The sequence below is a fragment of the Elgaria multicarinata genome, chromosome 1 (assembly GCF_023053635.1).
Source record: "Elgaria multicarinata webbii isolate HBS135686 ecotype San Diego chromosome 1, rElgMul1.1.pri, whole genome shotgun sequence".
In the NCBI taxonomy this organism is placed as follows: domain Eukaryota; kingdom Metazoa; phylum Chordata; class Lepidosauria; order Squamata; family Anguidae; genus Elgaria; species Elgaria multicarinata.
Window position 1 is genome coordinate 129,382,285 of NC_086171.1, and position 13,888 is coordinate 129,396,172.

General features: G+C 41.9%; 1 protein-coding gene across 4 annotated transcripts in view; it reads right to left on the reverse strand.

The window, feature by feature from the left end:
* LOC134405418 (calcium-activated chloride channel regulator 1-like) overlaps nt 1-13,888 on the reverse strand; it is a 44,360-nt gene that overhangs the window by 16,562 nt on the left and 13,910 nt on the right. For 3 of the 4 annotated variants that reach the window (XM_063136680.1, XM_063136673.1, XM_063136666.1), the window contains 4 exons: nt 9,861-10,001; nt 6,641-6,788; nt 5,462-5,570; nt 4,319-4,487 (listed from right to left, as the gene is read on the reverse strand). In XM_063136680.1, coding sequence (XP_062992750.1) covers nt 4,319-4,487; nt 5,462-5,570; nt 6,641-6,788; nt 9,861-9,998 — 564 coding nt within the window. In that variant the 5' untranslated portion in view covers nt 9,999-10,001. Of the gene's footprint in view, nt 1-4,314; nt 4,488-5,461; nt 5,571-6,640; nt 6,789-9,860; nt 10,002-13,888 lie in introns of all 4 variants that reach the window. The other variant, XM_063136688.1, reaches the window with a different exon arrangement.

Below are 13,888 nucleotides of genomic sequence, written 5' to 3' on the forward strand. Positions count from 1 at the left end.
ACTAATAGCAAGCTCAGTTCTCTATGTGCTGATCCTTATGTAGCCAAGATGGCATATGAGGGGGTATTTGGGGGGACTCCAAGTTTTGCAGAGGTACAATAAATCTAGACACTCCATTCTATTCAAAACACAAAACCCTAACGAGCAGTGGGGAGCAAAATAACGCAACGAATACTGAGCATACCGAGTGAGCAAAGAAGGCTGATTGACTGTTGGGAAGGGGAATAAAATGGAGTGTCTAGAGCACTCCGCACGCTGCAACATTTTGTTGCAGGTTCCACTTGTAATAGATAGAAGCCATTTCCTGACATTTCATCACATTCTAGTGCGCAAGCAGCAGGAGCCAGAATGGGGCTGGGCAGATAGCAGCAGAAACTGAGAAATCCAATCATGGCTCTCCTGTGTCACATGCAGTTTAGCCCTTAATATTACAGGACTTATTGAATTAGCTGCTAGGTTTTATTCTGGTTGTAGTTTTATATTCAATATTGTTTTATGCTGTGTTTCGTGGTTTTAATTTTTGTGAACCACCCAGGGAGCTTCAGCTATTAGTGGTAATAAATAAAAAGAATAAAAATGTAATAAATAAAAATAAATAAACTGAAATTCTGCATTGACTAAGAAACAAAGATACCAATCCAGAAGCCCCTCCCCCCATTTTAATATGGCCTCTACAGAAGACGTTTTAAAGCAGTAGCACAGATCCTCAGGCCCAATGACCAAATCTGTCTCAGCTGGGTCCCAATCCAGAGTTCCCCTGGAGGTCCCGCCCTCTTCCCTGGCCCCACCCTTTCCCCACAACTGCCAATTTGGTGGTTTGCCAGCTTTTGTGTCCTTTCTTTCCCTTTTAAAGGTTGAGATGCCTCTCGTAAGGTTTAGTTATTTCCAGTTAAAATAGGAAACCAGTATTATTCAATCCTCCTTTATACAGACAATGCAATCCTGATTTCCCACACTCATTTGGGCCTGCGTAGATTGTTAAACAGCTTCAGTCTATATTGCAACAATGAGCATCTCTCTATCAACTACCAAAAAACAAAAGTAATTGATATTTGGTAAATCTAAGAAAATACATAACTAGTCACTTGATGGGAATAAACTGGAACAAGTATTTTCTTTTAAGTATCTTGGCATGGTGTTTCAGTGGACAGGCACATGGTCTTCACAGGTTTAATCAAGCACCTTGCTAGCAGATAGAACTTTAAATGGACTATTACGATTCTATCGTACAAAAGGGGGAAACCTGGTTCAGCCCACTCTAGAATTGTACAAGATCAGGGTTCTGCCAAAATTGCTATATGTAGCACCACTGTGGGCTATAGCCAACTTGGATCCATTAGAAAGAGCTCAAAATATTTTTTTTGCATAGACTCCTGGCAGTCTCCACTTCTACAAAATTAGAATTGCTCCATGCAGAACTGGGTGTGATAACAATCAAAGCTGAAGCTCTCAGGCTAGCCCTGCTTTTTTGGTTAAAATCATTTTTAAGCAGGTATCAGAATTTCTTCTGATGGTTTTGGAAGAGATGGGCTCAGACTCATGTAAGCATAAAATGCAGCTGGTTGCCATGAATTTGGGATTCTCTATCTCTTTTCTCTTAACTCAAGGTCATGATAGAGCTAAAGTGTTAGTGCTCCAAAGGTTTAAGGATACTGAGATGCAATCTAAGGTGGCTGAAATCAAGACTTGCCAATCTAATAGTTTCTATCCTTCCTATATTCCCTTGTATTTATCTTTTCCAAAATACCTGGTATTTTGAAATATTGAAATGTTGAAATCAGTGGGTAGCCTTCACTCAGGCAAGATTAAATGCTCTTCCATTGGCAGACTGGGTGGGTCGGCAAAAGGGGGTTCCTAACAAGGATAGAGTATGCAGTTGCAATTCAGTATCAATTGAAGACACTACTCATGTAATGCTAGAATGTTCTCTGCATAATGATCTCAGAACCAAATACATTCATCCGTTGTTAAGATCATTCAAGGGAAGGCCATCCCTTGTTAAGACTTGTTTCCTATTGTCTGATGCTGAGAAGTATGTATCCTTTAGAACTGCCAAATTCCTTGTCAATGCTCTACAAATACGTGCCACGAAGTCAAAAGCTGTATGAAAACTATTCAACTCTTAATTGTTTGTTGGTGGAGTTTTATATTGCATACTGTTTTATTCTGTGTTTGTGTATAATGGCAATTTGCTAAGACACAATAAAGAACTTATGATTTTTGCAGTAAGAATTTTAAGCTAAACTAGGCTGGCATTTTTTGACCCACCCCTTTCCCCTTCAGCCCCCTCCCATCTCTGGGATGCAGCCCACAAGAGCTTCTCCAAAACAGAATTCAGCCCACGGGCCGAAAAAGATTCCACATCCCTGTCTCAGCCTCAGCCCATGTCTCCCACTCCATCGGCAATATTGTAATAATAGAATTATTCTACTGTACAGAGTTGTTTATTATAAAAATTAGAACAAGACTAGAAGCCTGCAGCCTAAAAACTTGGCTGGTTAGTTCAAATCAACATGTATTGTTCAACCAACTCACTCCCATCTTGCTTTTGGGGCTTCTGAGTTGTTCTCCCATTTCTCATTTTTCTTTTAGCTGCCAGCTATCTGGAGCATGAGAGACTTGTACTCTACTTCCTCCAGTGTCCAGGGCCGGGCAAAGCTGGTAATAGGCCCAGACCAGGTGGGAAATGTAGGCTCCATTTCAAACTGGTCATTAAGTATTTTTAATCAGTTCTAAACACATATGAACTAGAACAATTTATTAAAAAATGTAATGGCAAGCACTTTTATTCAAGATGGATATAAGACACCACTTCTTCACATTCAGAAATGCTTTATGTGCTTTCCTTTGGGCAAATTCATCAACAACAACAGAAAGAAGACTGGAGATGGGGTGTGTGAAGACACCTTGGCTTTTTGGCTGTCTCAAAATGGAGTCAGTACTGCTCACTCACAGGAGAGCTACTTCGTAACAAATCTTTACCAAAGGGTCCCCCTTTGCCTCTACCAGGGGGACTCAGAGTAGGCCCCTCAAAATTGTAGGCCCATGCCAACTGGACCCACTGCCCCCTCCCTCTGCCCAGCCCTGCCAGTGCCTCTCCTACTGGGCTTTCACAGGAAACTCTGAGTCAGTCTCCCATTTCCCAAAGGGAGGGGAACCTGGAAGTGGAGCCCCATCAGTGTTAAAAACTCTGAAAGAGGATGAGAGAATTGTACACCTGTGCTGCTAGGCATGCCTCACATCAGGAAATGGGAGATTGCCTCAGAGAAATAGAAGTCTGACAAAGGGTTTCTCCACATTTAGCAAAAATCCCACAGCCTTACCTGGGCTTCCAGAGTCTTCGTGGGTTTGATGATCAACACAATACACGCACTCCCCCCTGCTTTTTTTGTGGTTCCTTCCAATATTTCATTTATACTGCCAGCAGATAGCACTGATTTATTGTGAAATTTAGATTTATTACAGCATTTTCAAAGGTTTATAAAATGGCAGATTCCCGCTTGAAAACGGCAGGAGAGGCATTAGAGGTTGATGATGTGAAAAAGGATCCACAAACTTCCATGAGTGAACAATCACAAGCGCATGATAAATGCTTGTATAGAAGCACACAAAGCCATCCTGTACTCACATTAAGCCAAGCTTGGAAATTTACCATCATTCTGTTAGCAGAACAGCTGCCATGTCCAATGTGCTCAGCACAAAAAGGCACAGGGAAAACACATAAGAAGAAAATACAGAAGTGATTTAAATGTGGCAGACATGCTCTCTGAGTCCCTGGAAACTTTGCCAATGCCCACCAATCAGGGATGGTGCCGCCATCACTACATGCTTGAAACAAGTGAAGTTTTAAAACAGTGAGCTAACAGCATGGTTAAATAGAAATGAGTAGAACAGAAATGGATGTCTTAGAAAGATTAATGATAACAACAAGAAAGAAAGAAAAAATTGAAGAAGTGAGAGCAGAAAAAAGAAAAGGAAGAGAACCAAAGGATGATTAGTAGCTTTTGAATGCCAAATAATGGAACCAACAATCAAGAAAAACAGAGAGGAAAAAGAGAAATCTGGAAGAAGAAAAAATAGTAGGAGAAGGAATATTAAGAGGAATGAGAGATGACAAGAGATATGTGATCTTTTTAGAGAAATTATCAGCAAAACCTTGAGGTGATTTTATATTAGCTGGAAGTGTTCAAACTACAATATCATAAAACCATACTTAATTTGGCAAAAAAATGGGCATAGACATATCTTGTATTTTTAAAGATGGACATAAGATCTGAATAAATCTTATGGCTTCCTGGCTGACATTATTCATACTTACTGAAGAGAGACTTTGCATGTACATTATAGACGCTGGAGTACTCTGTTTCTTGTCTGGATAAAATTGGCATCCAGCCTCGTATACCTGAGTTCGGTGGTCAAATTTGCAGTTTCTGAGTGTTCCTGCGCTAGTTCGGAATTTATATTGTCCAGTGACACCGGCTGAGCATCTAAGCAGTATTAGAAACAAATATAATTAGCCAGTGAAAAAGTCAAGAAATTTCAACGCAATGGCACAGGGCAATGTTGCTTTGGGTAAGACATCTCCATCCGTAGGAGAGAAGACATATTACTAACAAGTGGCTGATCATGTTAATACATGTAAGGTATGGTTGTGCAAAGTTATGTAGTTTGCCATACCATTACTGCTGGAACAAAACACTCTAAATATACGAACAAATTACTGCTTAATCTCCTGGACAGCCATTCACACTACAAGGACTTTCAAACAGGAGGGAAATCACATTTCCTTACCGTTTCCCTATTTCCTGCTTCTCTTCCACATTTGAGAAGAGTTGAATTACATGGGAAGAGAACAGCGACCACATGGCCTGTAATTTAACCACACACCCCAGCCTACATAGTGCAACAGGACAGCACCCTTTAGTGGACGTTTTATAGAGCAACTTTATTTATTTGTTTATTTTATTATTGCATTTATGTCCTGCCTTTTTTCCTCCAAGGAATCCAAGGCAGCGTACATAATCCTCCTCCACCTCTACATTTTATCTTCACAACAACCGCCCTGTGAAGTAGGTTGGGCTGAGAGTCTGTGACTAGCTCATAGTCACCCTGTGAGTTTCCATGGCCAAGTGGGGACTAGAACCTGGATCTCCCAACTCCCAGACCAACACTTTAGCCACTATACCTCCCTGGCTCTCTTTGACTGCACATGACAGGAAATCCCAACAAATCCCGGCATATTTCAGAAGAAACAGGTTTTCCAAGGTTTATTTTTGAACAGATTAACTGGGAAAAGGACCACAAGACACACAGGAGGATTATGTCATCGTCAAAATGACAAACTTCCATGAGTGGCCAGTCACCCTATAAATCACTCATTTAAAGAAGGTCCACAACTGAACAAACAAACCCAAATCAAATATCACCTGTAAAACATTTGTTCTAGAAATACTTTCACTACCTTGTTGCTTCAGCCTGATTAATCCCAGATGTATAGAAAGGTGCATCACTATTATATTCATCAAAGACTCCCCATCTGAGATGAGCCCACTCATGGACAAAAACTTTGCCTGTGGAAACCCAGAAACAAATAATATATTGGTTATAATATCCCCCAGGGACTAAAATAAAATTAGAAATGCTGTCCAGTCACAGCAGAAACTATGCTGTAACAGAGACAGCCAACTCTTCAATATGATGGCTCCTATGCCTTTAACAGTTGCGCTGCTGAGGTAATTTTGGAAAGTGCAGCTATTGTTCAAGAGATAAACACATTTTTTCCTCAGCTATATACATTTTAAGTCAGTTTTTAAGAGCTTTAGATTAAAGTGTGGTATGGAAACAACAGTGCACTATGTGGAAGCTTTACACTTTATTCCCAGTCATGACCAGCTAAAGAAATTTTGCTGCTTGAGGCAAAGAACAAGATGGTGCCCCTGATCCCATTCCATCTACAGATTGGCCTAGTTCAGACAACACGCTAAACCATGCTGCTTAACCACGAAATGGTTAAGGGAACGCATAATGCATTCCCATAACCATTTTGTGGTTAAGCAGCATGGTTTAGCGTGTTGTCTGATCCAGGCCATTAACAGATGAATCTTACTTCAACACTGGCAACAGGAAACCATCCTCCACTGCACATGAGTGAAGCAGGCTGGCTTAAGGGGCGTGAAGCAGGCTATGTACAGACACGGCTCTGGTCTCCAAAACTGTACCACAACTCCCTGCTCCCCAGCACCTGCCACCTAAAGCAGCCATCTCCATCTGCCTAATGTTAGGAAGCAGCCATCTCCATCTGCCTAATGTTAGGGCTGACTTGACAGTGCATAGAATGAAGATACACGACACAGTAACCTTGCTGAAACTAAACAAGAGCAACTCCAGCCAGCTTGAAAAAGTTTGCTGTCATGCCTTCAGAATGTACTGATCAACCTAACATTGAAATATTGCTGATTCTGATGTAAACGTAGGACCCATCAGACCTTAAACTAAACCCATTCGTTTTCAGAGATTACTGCATAAAATAAAAACATTTGTGGTTTCTCAGGACTTCTTATTCTATTTTATTACCTTTCAAAATCTTGACTATTTAGCATTTTGATAATGAAAAAAAGAAATTTGAAATAACAGGTACTACCTCGTGATCCATAAATAGCATCTAAATTGTTTGTCAGGAAGTTAGATGTAAAATGGATGTATCGTCCGTGTATCCCACACCCTCCGTACTGCAAGGTATAGGGATCATCTCCATATTTCAGGAAAGGCTCTGCCACTATGACGTCGGCCTAAAATAAAATAGGATCTGGTTTAAAGATGGTCCAGAAAAGAAATGAGAAGCACTTTTAAAATTCATGGTACATGGCAATGTTTGTGTTGGCAAAAACATCTCCTAGAACAGGGGTGCACAACCTTTTGGTACGTAATGTCTATTAGGGAGCCAGTAGCTGCATATGCACACATGCCTTTGCAAGCGTACATACATACGCACATTATTTACACACACACACACACACACACACACACACACACACATGTATAAATATATACTTCAACAGGAGTTTCCCCTGATTGACCACATTCGGATGCCACAATAGCCCATGAGAAGTTATAAGCTATGCACAATAGCTTATTTTTTTTAATACTATTTTTATTGATCAATAGCTTATTTTTTAAAATAATCCATGATTCCCCACCATATGAACAGGCTAATTAGCTACTGTGATTAGCTTATTAAGTTATTGTGTGGAATTTGACTCCAATCAATTGGCTACAATCCTCCCACCCTGCAGTGGCATTGTTTCACCTCTGAAGTGCTGGATGTTTACATTCGGCAGGCACCCGATCCAACATCAAAACCTCATCAAGAAAAACTCCCAAGTGCAGCAAAATCGGGGTGCTGGATATAAAACCTTGGGACTCTGCAGGATCAAGAAAGAACTTCACACATAGGGCACCTCTAGATGGGGCAATATCCCTGGGATCGTCCCTGTGGATCCACATGATGCACAGGGTAATCCCGGGAGCAGGGAGGGATGATCCCTCCCTTTCTGGGATATGGCCCTACACTTTAATCCCGGTACTTCCTGTGGTTCAGGGATGATCCAGAGACTGCGAGAGGTGTGGCCGGGCATCCCGTTTTTGTCCTGGCTCCTTGCGAGTAACTGTGAGGAGCCAGGCATGGGCCATGGGGCTCCTCTGTAGCTCCATGCCCATCGGGGGTGGGGTGGGGGTGGGGGAGCGGGGTCTTTTTTAAAACAACCCCCCTACCTTTTGCAATCGAGTGTTTGTGCGCTCTTTTCCGGTAAAAAAACCCACCAAATGGCAGGCGCGACATCCTCTTCCTCCTGGGACGTCATGTGCCATGTGTAGACACAGGGCAATGACCCCGGAAGTAGGTAAGTCCGGGATCGCCCCCTTTCCACCCCTCTACACCCACATGCCCATAGCCTCTCCTAATCAGGAGGCACCCAAAGGAGGGGAAATCCTAAGTGCAACAAAAAGGGGGTTGCAGTAATAAACCCTGGAAGTTTGCAGGTATGGGACCAATCATCAGCCACTCTCTCCCCTGGTGGGGAGACACCCAATCCTCTTTCAAAACCCTTTGCAATTTCACCCAGGGGAGGGAAAATCCAGGGTACATCAAAAAGGGTGTGGCACAAATAAACCTTTGAGAAATAAGCAAAAATAAAGGAAGAATAAAAAATGCAAATTTCCCCTATAGCCTAAAGTACACAATTGTGTATGAATTCGGCCGAATGAGAATTCACACAAATGCGTATTCATGCAGATTCACAATTGTGTGAATTCACATTCATGTGAATCCATATCTGAACCTTTTGCACTTTAGGCTATGGGGACAGTATGCATTTTTGACCTTATCTTTATTTTTGCTTATTTTTCAAAGGTTTATTTGTGCCGTCTCCTGTTTGGTGCATTCAGGATTTCCCCTCCCCTAGGTGAAATTGCGCAGGATTTTGAAGGCAGTTTGGGTGCCTCCCCACTAGGAGTGGCTGCCTATGAAGTGTGGTCCCAATCTTGCAAACCTTCAAGGGTTTATAGAGTGGCAGCCTGTATATGATTCCATCTTGCCGTGAGACTCTATAGGTGATTAACTTAACCCACGTTGCACAACAGATGACATGATAACCCACAGTGGGTTAAACCATACAAGAAGGGTTATTTAACCCATCATGGATTAGTCCGTTGTCTGAACCTAGTCAGAGAAATCTCCTAACGCAGAAGAGATCCCATCATTCCTTTAAGAGTTGTATAACCCATGAGACATGCAGCTGAACACTACACATTTTAACTTAGACATCACCAAGAAAGAGGGCAAAAGAGGACACCAATTTGCAGAAAATGGGAACATGCTAATTTAAATGTCCAGATGCAAATGTAGAAATAGTTATTATAATTATTATAATTTAGGTAGAAATGCAGTACATCTGAGGATTAGTGTGGAAGACTATAACCATCTTCCTCAGTTTGCTGCTCAGGTACTGCTGATGGGCCAATTCAAGGCCCAGCTCTTCCTTCTGGTGGTTCTTTATCCTTATTATTATTGCATTTATATCCCACCTTTTTCCCCCTCAAAGGAACCCAAGGCGGTGTACGTCCTCCTCATCCTCCTCTCCATTATATCCTCACAACAACAACCCTGTGAGGTAGGTTGGGCTGAGAGTCTGTGACTGGCCCAAAGTCACCCAGTTGGTTTCAAGTGGGGACTAGAACCCGGATCTCCCAGTCCAACACTTTAGCCACTACACCACACTGGCACTAATCAGTGTGACACTAATCAAAATAGAGGACAGCCCCTCAAACAGAGGACTGTCCTTTGTAAAAGAGGACACATGACCACCCTGCTCAGTGTATTCAGTTGGGCTGTTATCTGAATAAGTGTACGATTGGAGCCTAAATGTATATATAACCGTAATGCTAGAACTTAAGAAGAGGCCTGCAGTTCCAGCTACAAAAGGGTATAACTAAATACAGCATCCTGTTTACAACAGTGGCTATAATGATGCTTTCTGGAAATCCACAAGCGGGACTTGAAAGCTACAATATTCAGCAACTGTTTGTCCTTCCCACCAGCAGTCGATATACTGCTTCTGCTTGAACCTGAAGGCTACATTCAGCCGTAATGGCTAATGGCAATTGCTCAAATTTGCCTAAGCCATTGTTGTGTTTATAAGAAGGTTAAATTGTGTACAGCCCAGTTCTGTGGACATTTGTTCAGAAGTAAGTTGTGTTGTATTCAAAGAACTTTAGTTCTAGTGGGTGTGTATCAGACTGCAGACATACTTTGTAATTCTTGCCCCCAAAGTTTTTAGAAATAGCACTAATACATTCGCACTTACCTTGTCATAAGATTCTATGGTTATTCTGTTATATTCAGGCTTGGGTGTCCATGTCAAAGGAATTATAACCTTGACTGTCTTGTAATAAAACCGTTTCTTTGTAGCAGAGAAGAGATAATTAGAGGCCTCTTTAACCATAACCTAACAGGGAAAGGAAAGGAAAGGTGTATTATGTGATTTAGAGGAAAAGAAAAGAAAAGTGTATTACATGATTTAGAAGTGTGTTCAGTCAATGACTAGTACTTGTATTTATAGGATTTGCATTTTCTATCTTTCCCTCTCCCCACTTCCTGAACCTGTGGTTCAGCTGGAGCTCTTGCAAGTTACTTTTGAAACAGCTGGGGCGGGGGGGAGGGGCAGGCCTGAACCCCATCTTCTAAACGTTGGCAGGCTCAATCCCCATATTTTCATTTGACATGTATTTTTACAGATACTACTGTGCCCTTAACTGCAGCTTGAAGGAAAGGAAAGGAACCTCTCATGCAAGCACTGAGTCATTACTGACTCTTGGAGGGATGCCAGCTTTCGCTGACGTTTTCTTGGCAGGCCTTATAGCGGGGTGGTTTGCCGTTGCCTTCCCTGGCCATTATTACCTTTCCCCCAGCTAACTGGGTACTCATTTTACCGACCTCGGGGGGATGGAATGCTGAGTCGACCCGAGCTGGCTGCCTGAGAACCAGCTTCTGCTGGGATCGAACTCAGGCCGTGGGGAGAGTTCCAGCTGCAGAAACTGCTGCTTTACCACTCTGCGCCACTTATTCAGCACGAGAAGCCATTCCCACTATGAAGAAACTTGTGGGAGAAAAGCTGTGCCTGCTAAATATCTATAATGTCACCTGCTGTTAAAGGAATGGGTCTGGGGTGTTTTTTAAAGGTTATTAACTATGCAAGTCGGTTATGTGTGACTCCACTTGTAGAGTGCTAGAAACCACCACCCCTTTCCCGAAAAGAAAAATCCCCATCACTTACTAAATTAAAGTTGGAGAACTATGCACGTAGGCAGACAACAACATAAGAAGAATTGTGCTGTAGTTCACCAAAGGGCCTATCTAATCCAGCATTCTATTTATGCACTGGCCATGCAGATGTTCATGAGAAGCAGGCCATGAGTATAACAGCATGCTCCCATTCGTGTTCTACAGCAATTGTCATAAAAAGCCATATTGCCTCTGATCCTGGAGGTAATATCAGGGCTAGTATCAAAGGTAGGCTTGATAGGGCATTTGACAAGGGCCCACACCCCACCAGAGGCCCATTGACAATAGTCGCTGGATTTGTTTCTACTCTTCACCAATGTAACCTGCTTGTTCATCTATCCCACATACTGGTCCAGACAATGGTGGTGATGAGAACAAGAAGCAATAGATATTACTGCCACCTTGCTCACTGGTTCTCTGCCTGTCACGCAAGCAAGTGATAGCAATCATGACAAAGAGGATGAAGAGCAATATCAGTAAGTGACAATGGCAGTGAGAGGGTAGTAGGGCCCCCCACTGAAGGTGTCTTGTCCATGGACCCTCAAAAGCTTGAAGCCACCTCTGGATAATATATAGCCATCATGACTAGTAGCTCATGATAGCTTCATCCTCCAGGAATTTGTCTAATCCCTTTTTAAAGTCATCCATATTCGCAGACAACTGTACAATTTTTACCCTATTTCTTTGATTCTAAGACGCACTTTTTTCCCATATAAACATCTCTAAAAATGGGGTGCGTCTTAGAATCGTGGGTGTGTCTTAGGGGTTTTTTTTCTGTTGGAGGTACTGAAATTAGTGTGCGTCTTACAATCGAAGAAATACGGTAGTAGCAAAACCATAGTTCTCTAACAGCTTCCTTGACACTACTTGTTCAGGTGTTGGTGACCTCTTGGCCTTCATGTTACCTTTCCTGACCTGAAGCATACATTCTAGCTGAGTTTCTGTTGTGGTGGTTTTGAGTAATCCCCAGGTATTTGGAAGAGATTTGGTCCTCTTGAGTTTCCCTTTCAATTTTCTTTTTACCTCAGTTTAGAGAAGTTTTCTCTTTTGAAGTCAGACATGACTATGTTGGACTTCCTTGGCAATTCCATACTTAAATGTAAATTCAATATGAGAGTGTTTTGGGGGACTAGTGGTGTCATTACATGCAAACTGCCTCATTGAGACTCTTCACCTTTGCCTGTATAGCTGGCCCTCTCTGTGGAACAGGTAGTATTTCAGAGAAAGCTACCTTGGATGTCCGGGCTTTCAACCTTCTACCTAGCAACCTAAATTTGTCATCCAAGACCTCATAACTACATTTTCTCACATCACTGGTACTTGTGTACTAGGACCACGGATAGAAGCACATGAGAAGAATCATGCTGGACCAGACCAAAATTCTGTTTGCATAGTGCCAAACGGCTGCCTTTGGGAAGCCCAGAAGTAGGACATGAGTGCAATAGCACCATCCCATTCATGTGCCCCAGCAACTGGTGTACGTAGGCATACTTCAGGATGTGGTATATAGCCATCATGACTAATAGCGGTTGATAACCTTATCTCCATGATTTTGTCTAGTCTGCTTATAAAGCCATCCAAATTGATGGTCATCACTACATCTTTGTGGTAGTGACCTTCATAATTTAATTATGCGCTTTGTGAAGAAAAATGTCTCCCTATCCACTTTTTCTACACCATACATAATTCTATACACTTTCAGCATATCTACCGTTTTTTTTTCTAAGCTAAACAGTGCCAGACATTGCAACCTCATAGGGGAGTTGCTCCAGCCCCTTGGTCATTTTGGTTGTCCTTTTCTACACTTTTACCAAATCTACAATATCCTTTTTTCAGATGCAGTGACCCGAACTCCACCCAACACTATCTACCAGGCTATCTAGATGGCATGTGATGTTTGTGACCTTTGTACCAGGCAGGCGATTCTCCATGTAGCCTACATGCCCATCACAAACCCAGCTGTCTGATGACCGAATCTCCCACTACCACAAGTCCCCTCCCCATGGAGGCAGATCTTTGGCATTAGAGGAATCTGTCCATTCTCCGGAGAATAAACATAGTCTAGATTAATAAAAATGTCTGAAGTGGGACATTTGTAAAGCTCTCCTTCAAAAATGGGAGAAGAAGGCAAAAGAGTACAGCAAAATAGTTGAGCTACTCCCACACTAGACAGAAGCTGAAAACGTGTTTGGAGACCCTCCTCTGGGTGCCACTGTAATCTGGGGTGATGCAGGTGGTATTGGGGGAAAGGGCCTTCTTGATAGTTGCACTGTGAGGAATGCTCTTGTGTGATACCTACTCGGATGTCTTTTCAGTGCCACCCTTTTTAATTCCTGAGTTCTTTCAACTTTCAATATTATCTGTGCTATATTATGCTGATTCAATCTGCCTTTTACAAATGTTTTACAATGGTTGAATCCAGATGATGTTAGCTGAACTCAATTGGCTGAACTCAACTAAATTAGTTGAACTTAACACAAGTCCCATTGATTTCAATAGGAACTAAGTGCAGCTAACTTAGTCTGGATCCAACCCTATGTATTATTTATGTTATTTTTATTCTTAAGCCAGCCTGAAAGTATATTTTTTATTGACGAGCATCATATATATTCTTAAAATGTATTTCTTTTTTTCCTTTTTTAAATGTGAATGCCATCTAAGGTACCATCGTTACTTTAGAAATTAGAAAGGTGTCTGTGTTTGTACATTGCCTCTTCATGTTATCCCCCAAATAGTTAACATACTTCCATATTATCTGCTTTTCTAAAATTTCATACACACATAACCCAATATGCTCTGATTAGTAGAGAAGTCTGTAATGGGGCATCTTACATCTAATAGTCAAATCCAAATTCAAAATATTTCTCAGAGTACAGGCCAATGTTCTTTCTGGCACAAAAGCTTTAAAGGCATGGAACACTCCCCCCCCAACCCCAACCCCCAAAACAACCTAACAAGGCCTGGTCATGCTCACTGGCTATGCAACACTGACTGAAAAGTGGTCAGGAGGGAGAATGGAATAAAGTATCCTGGAAAAGGGCATGGCTGACT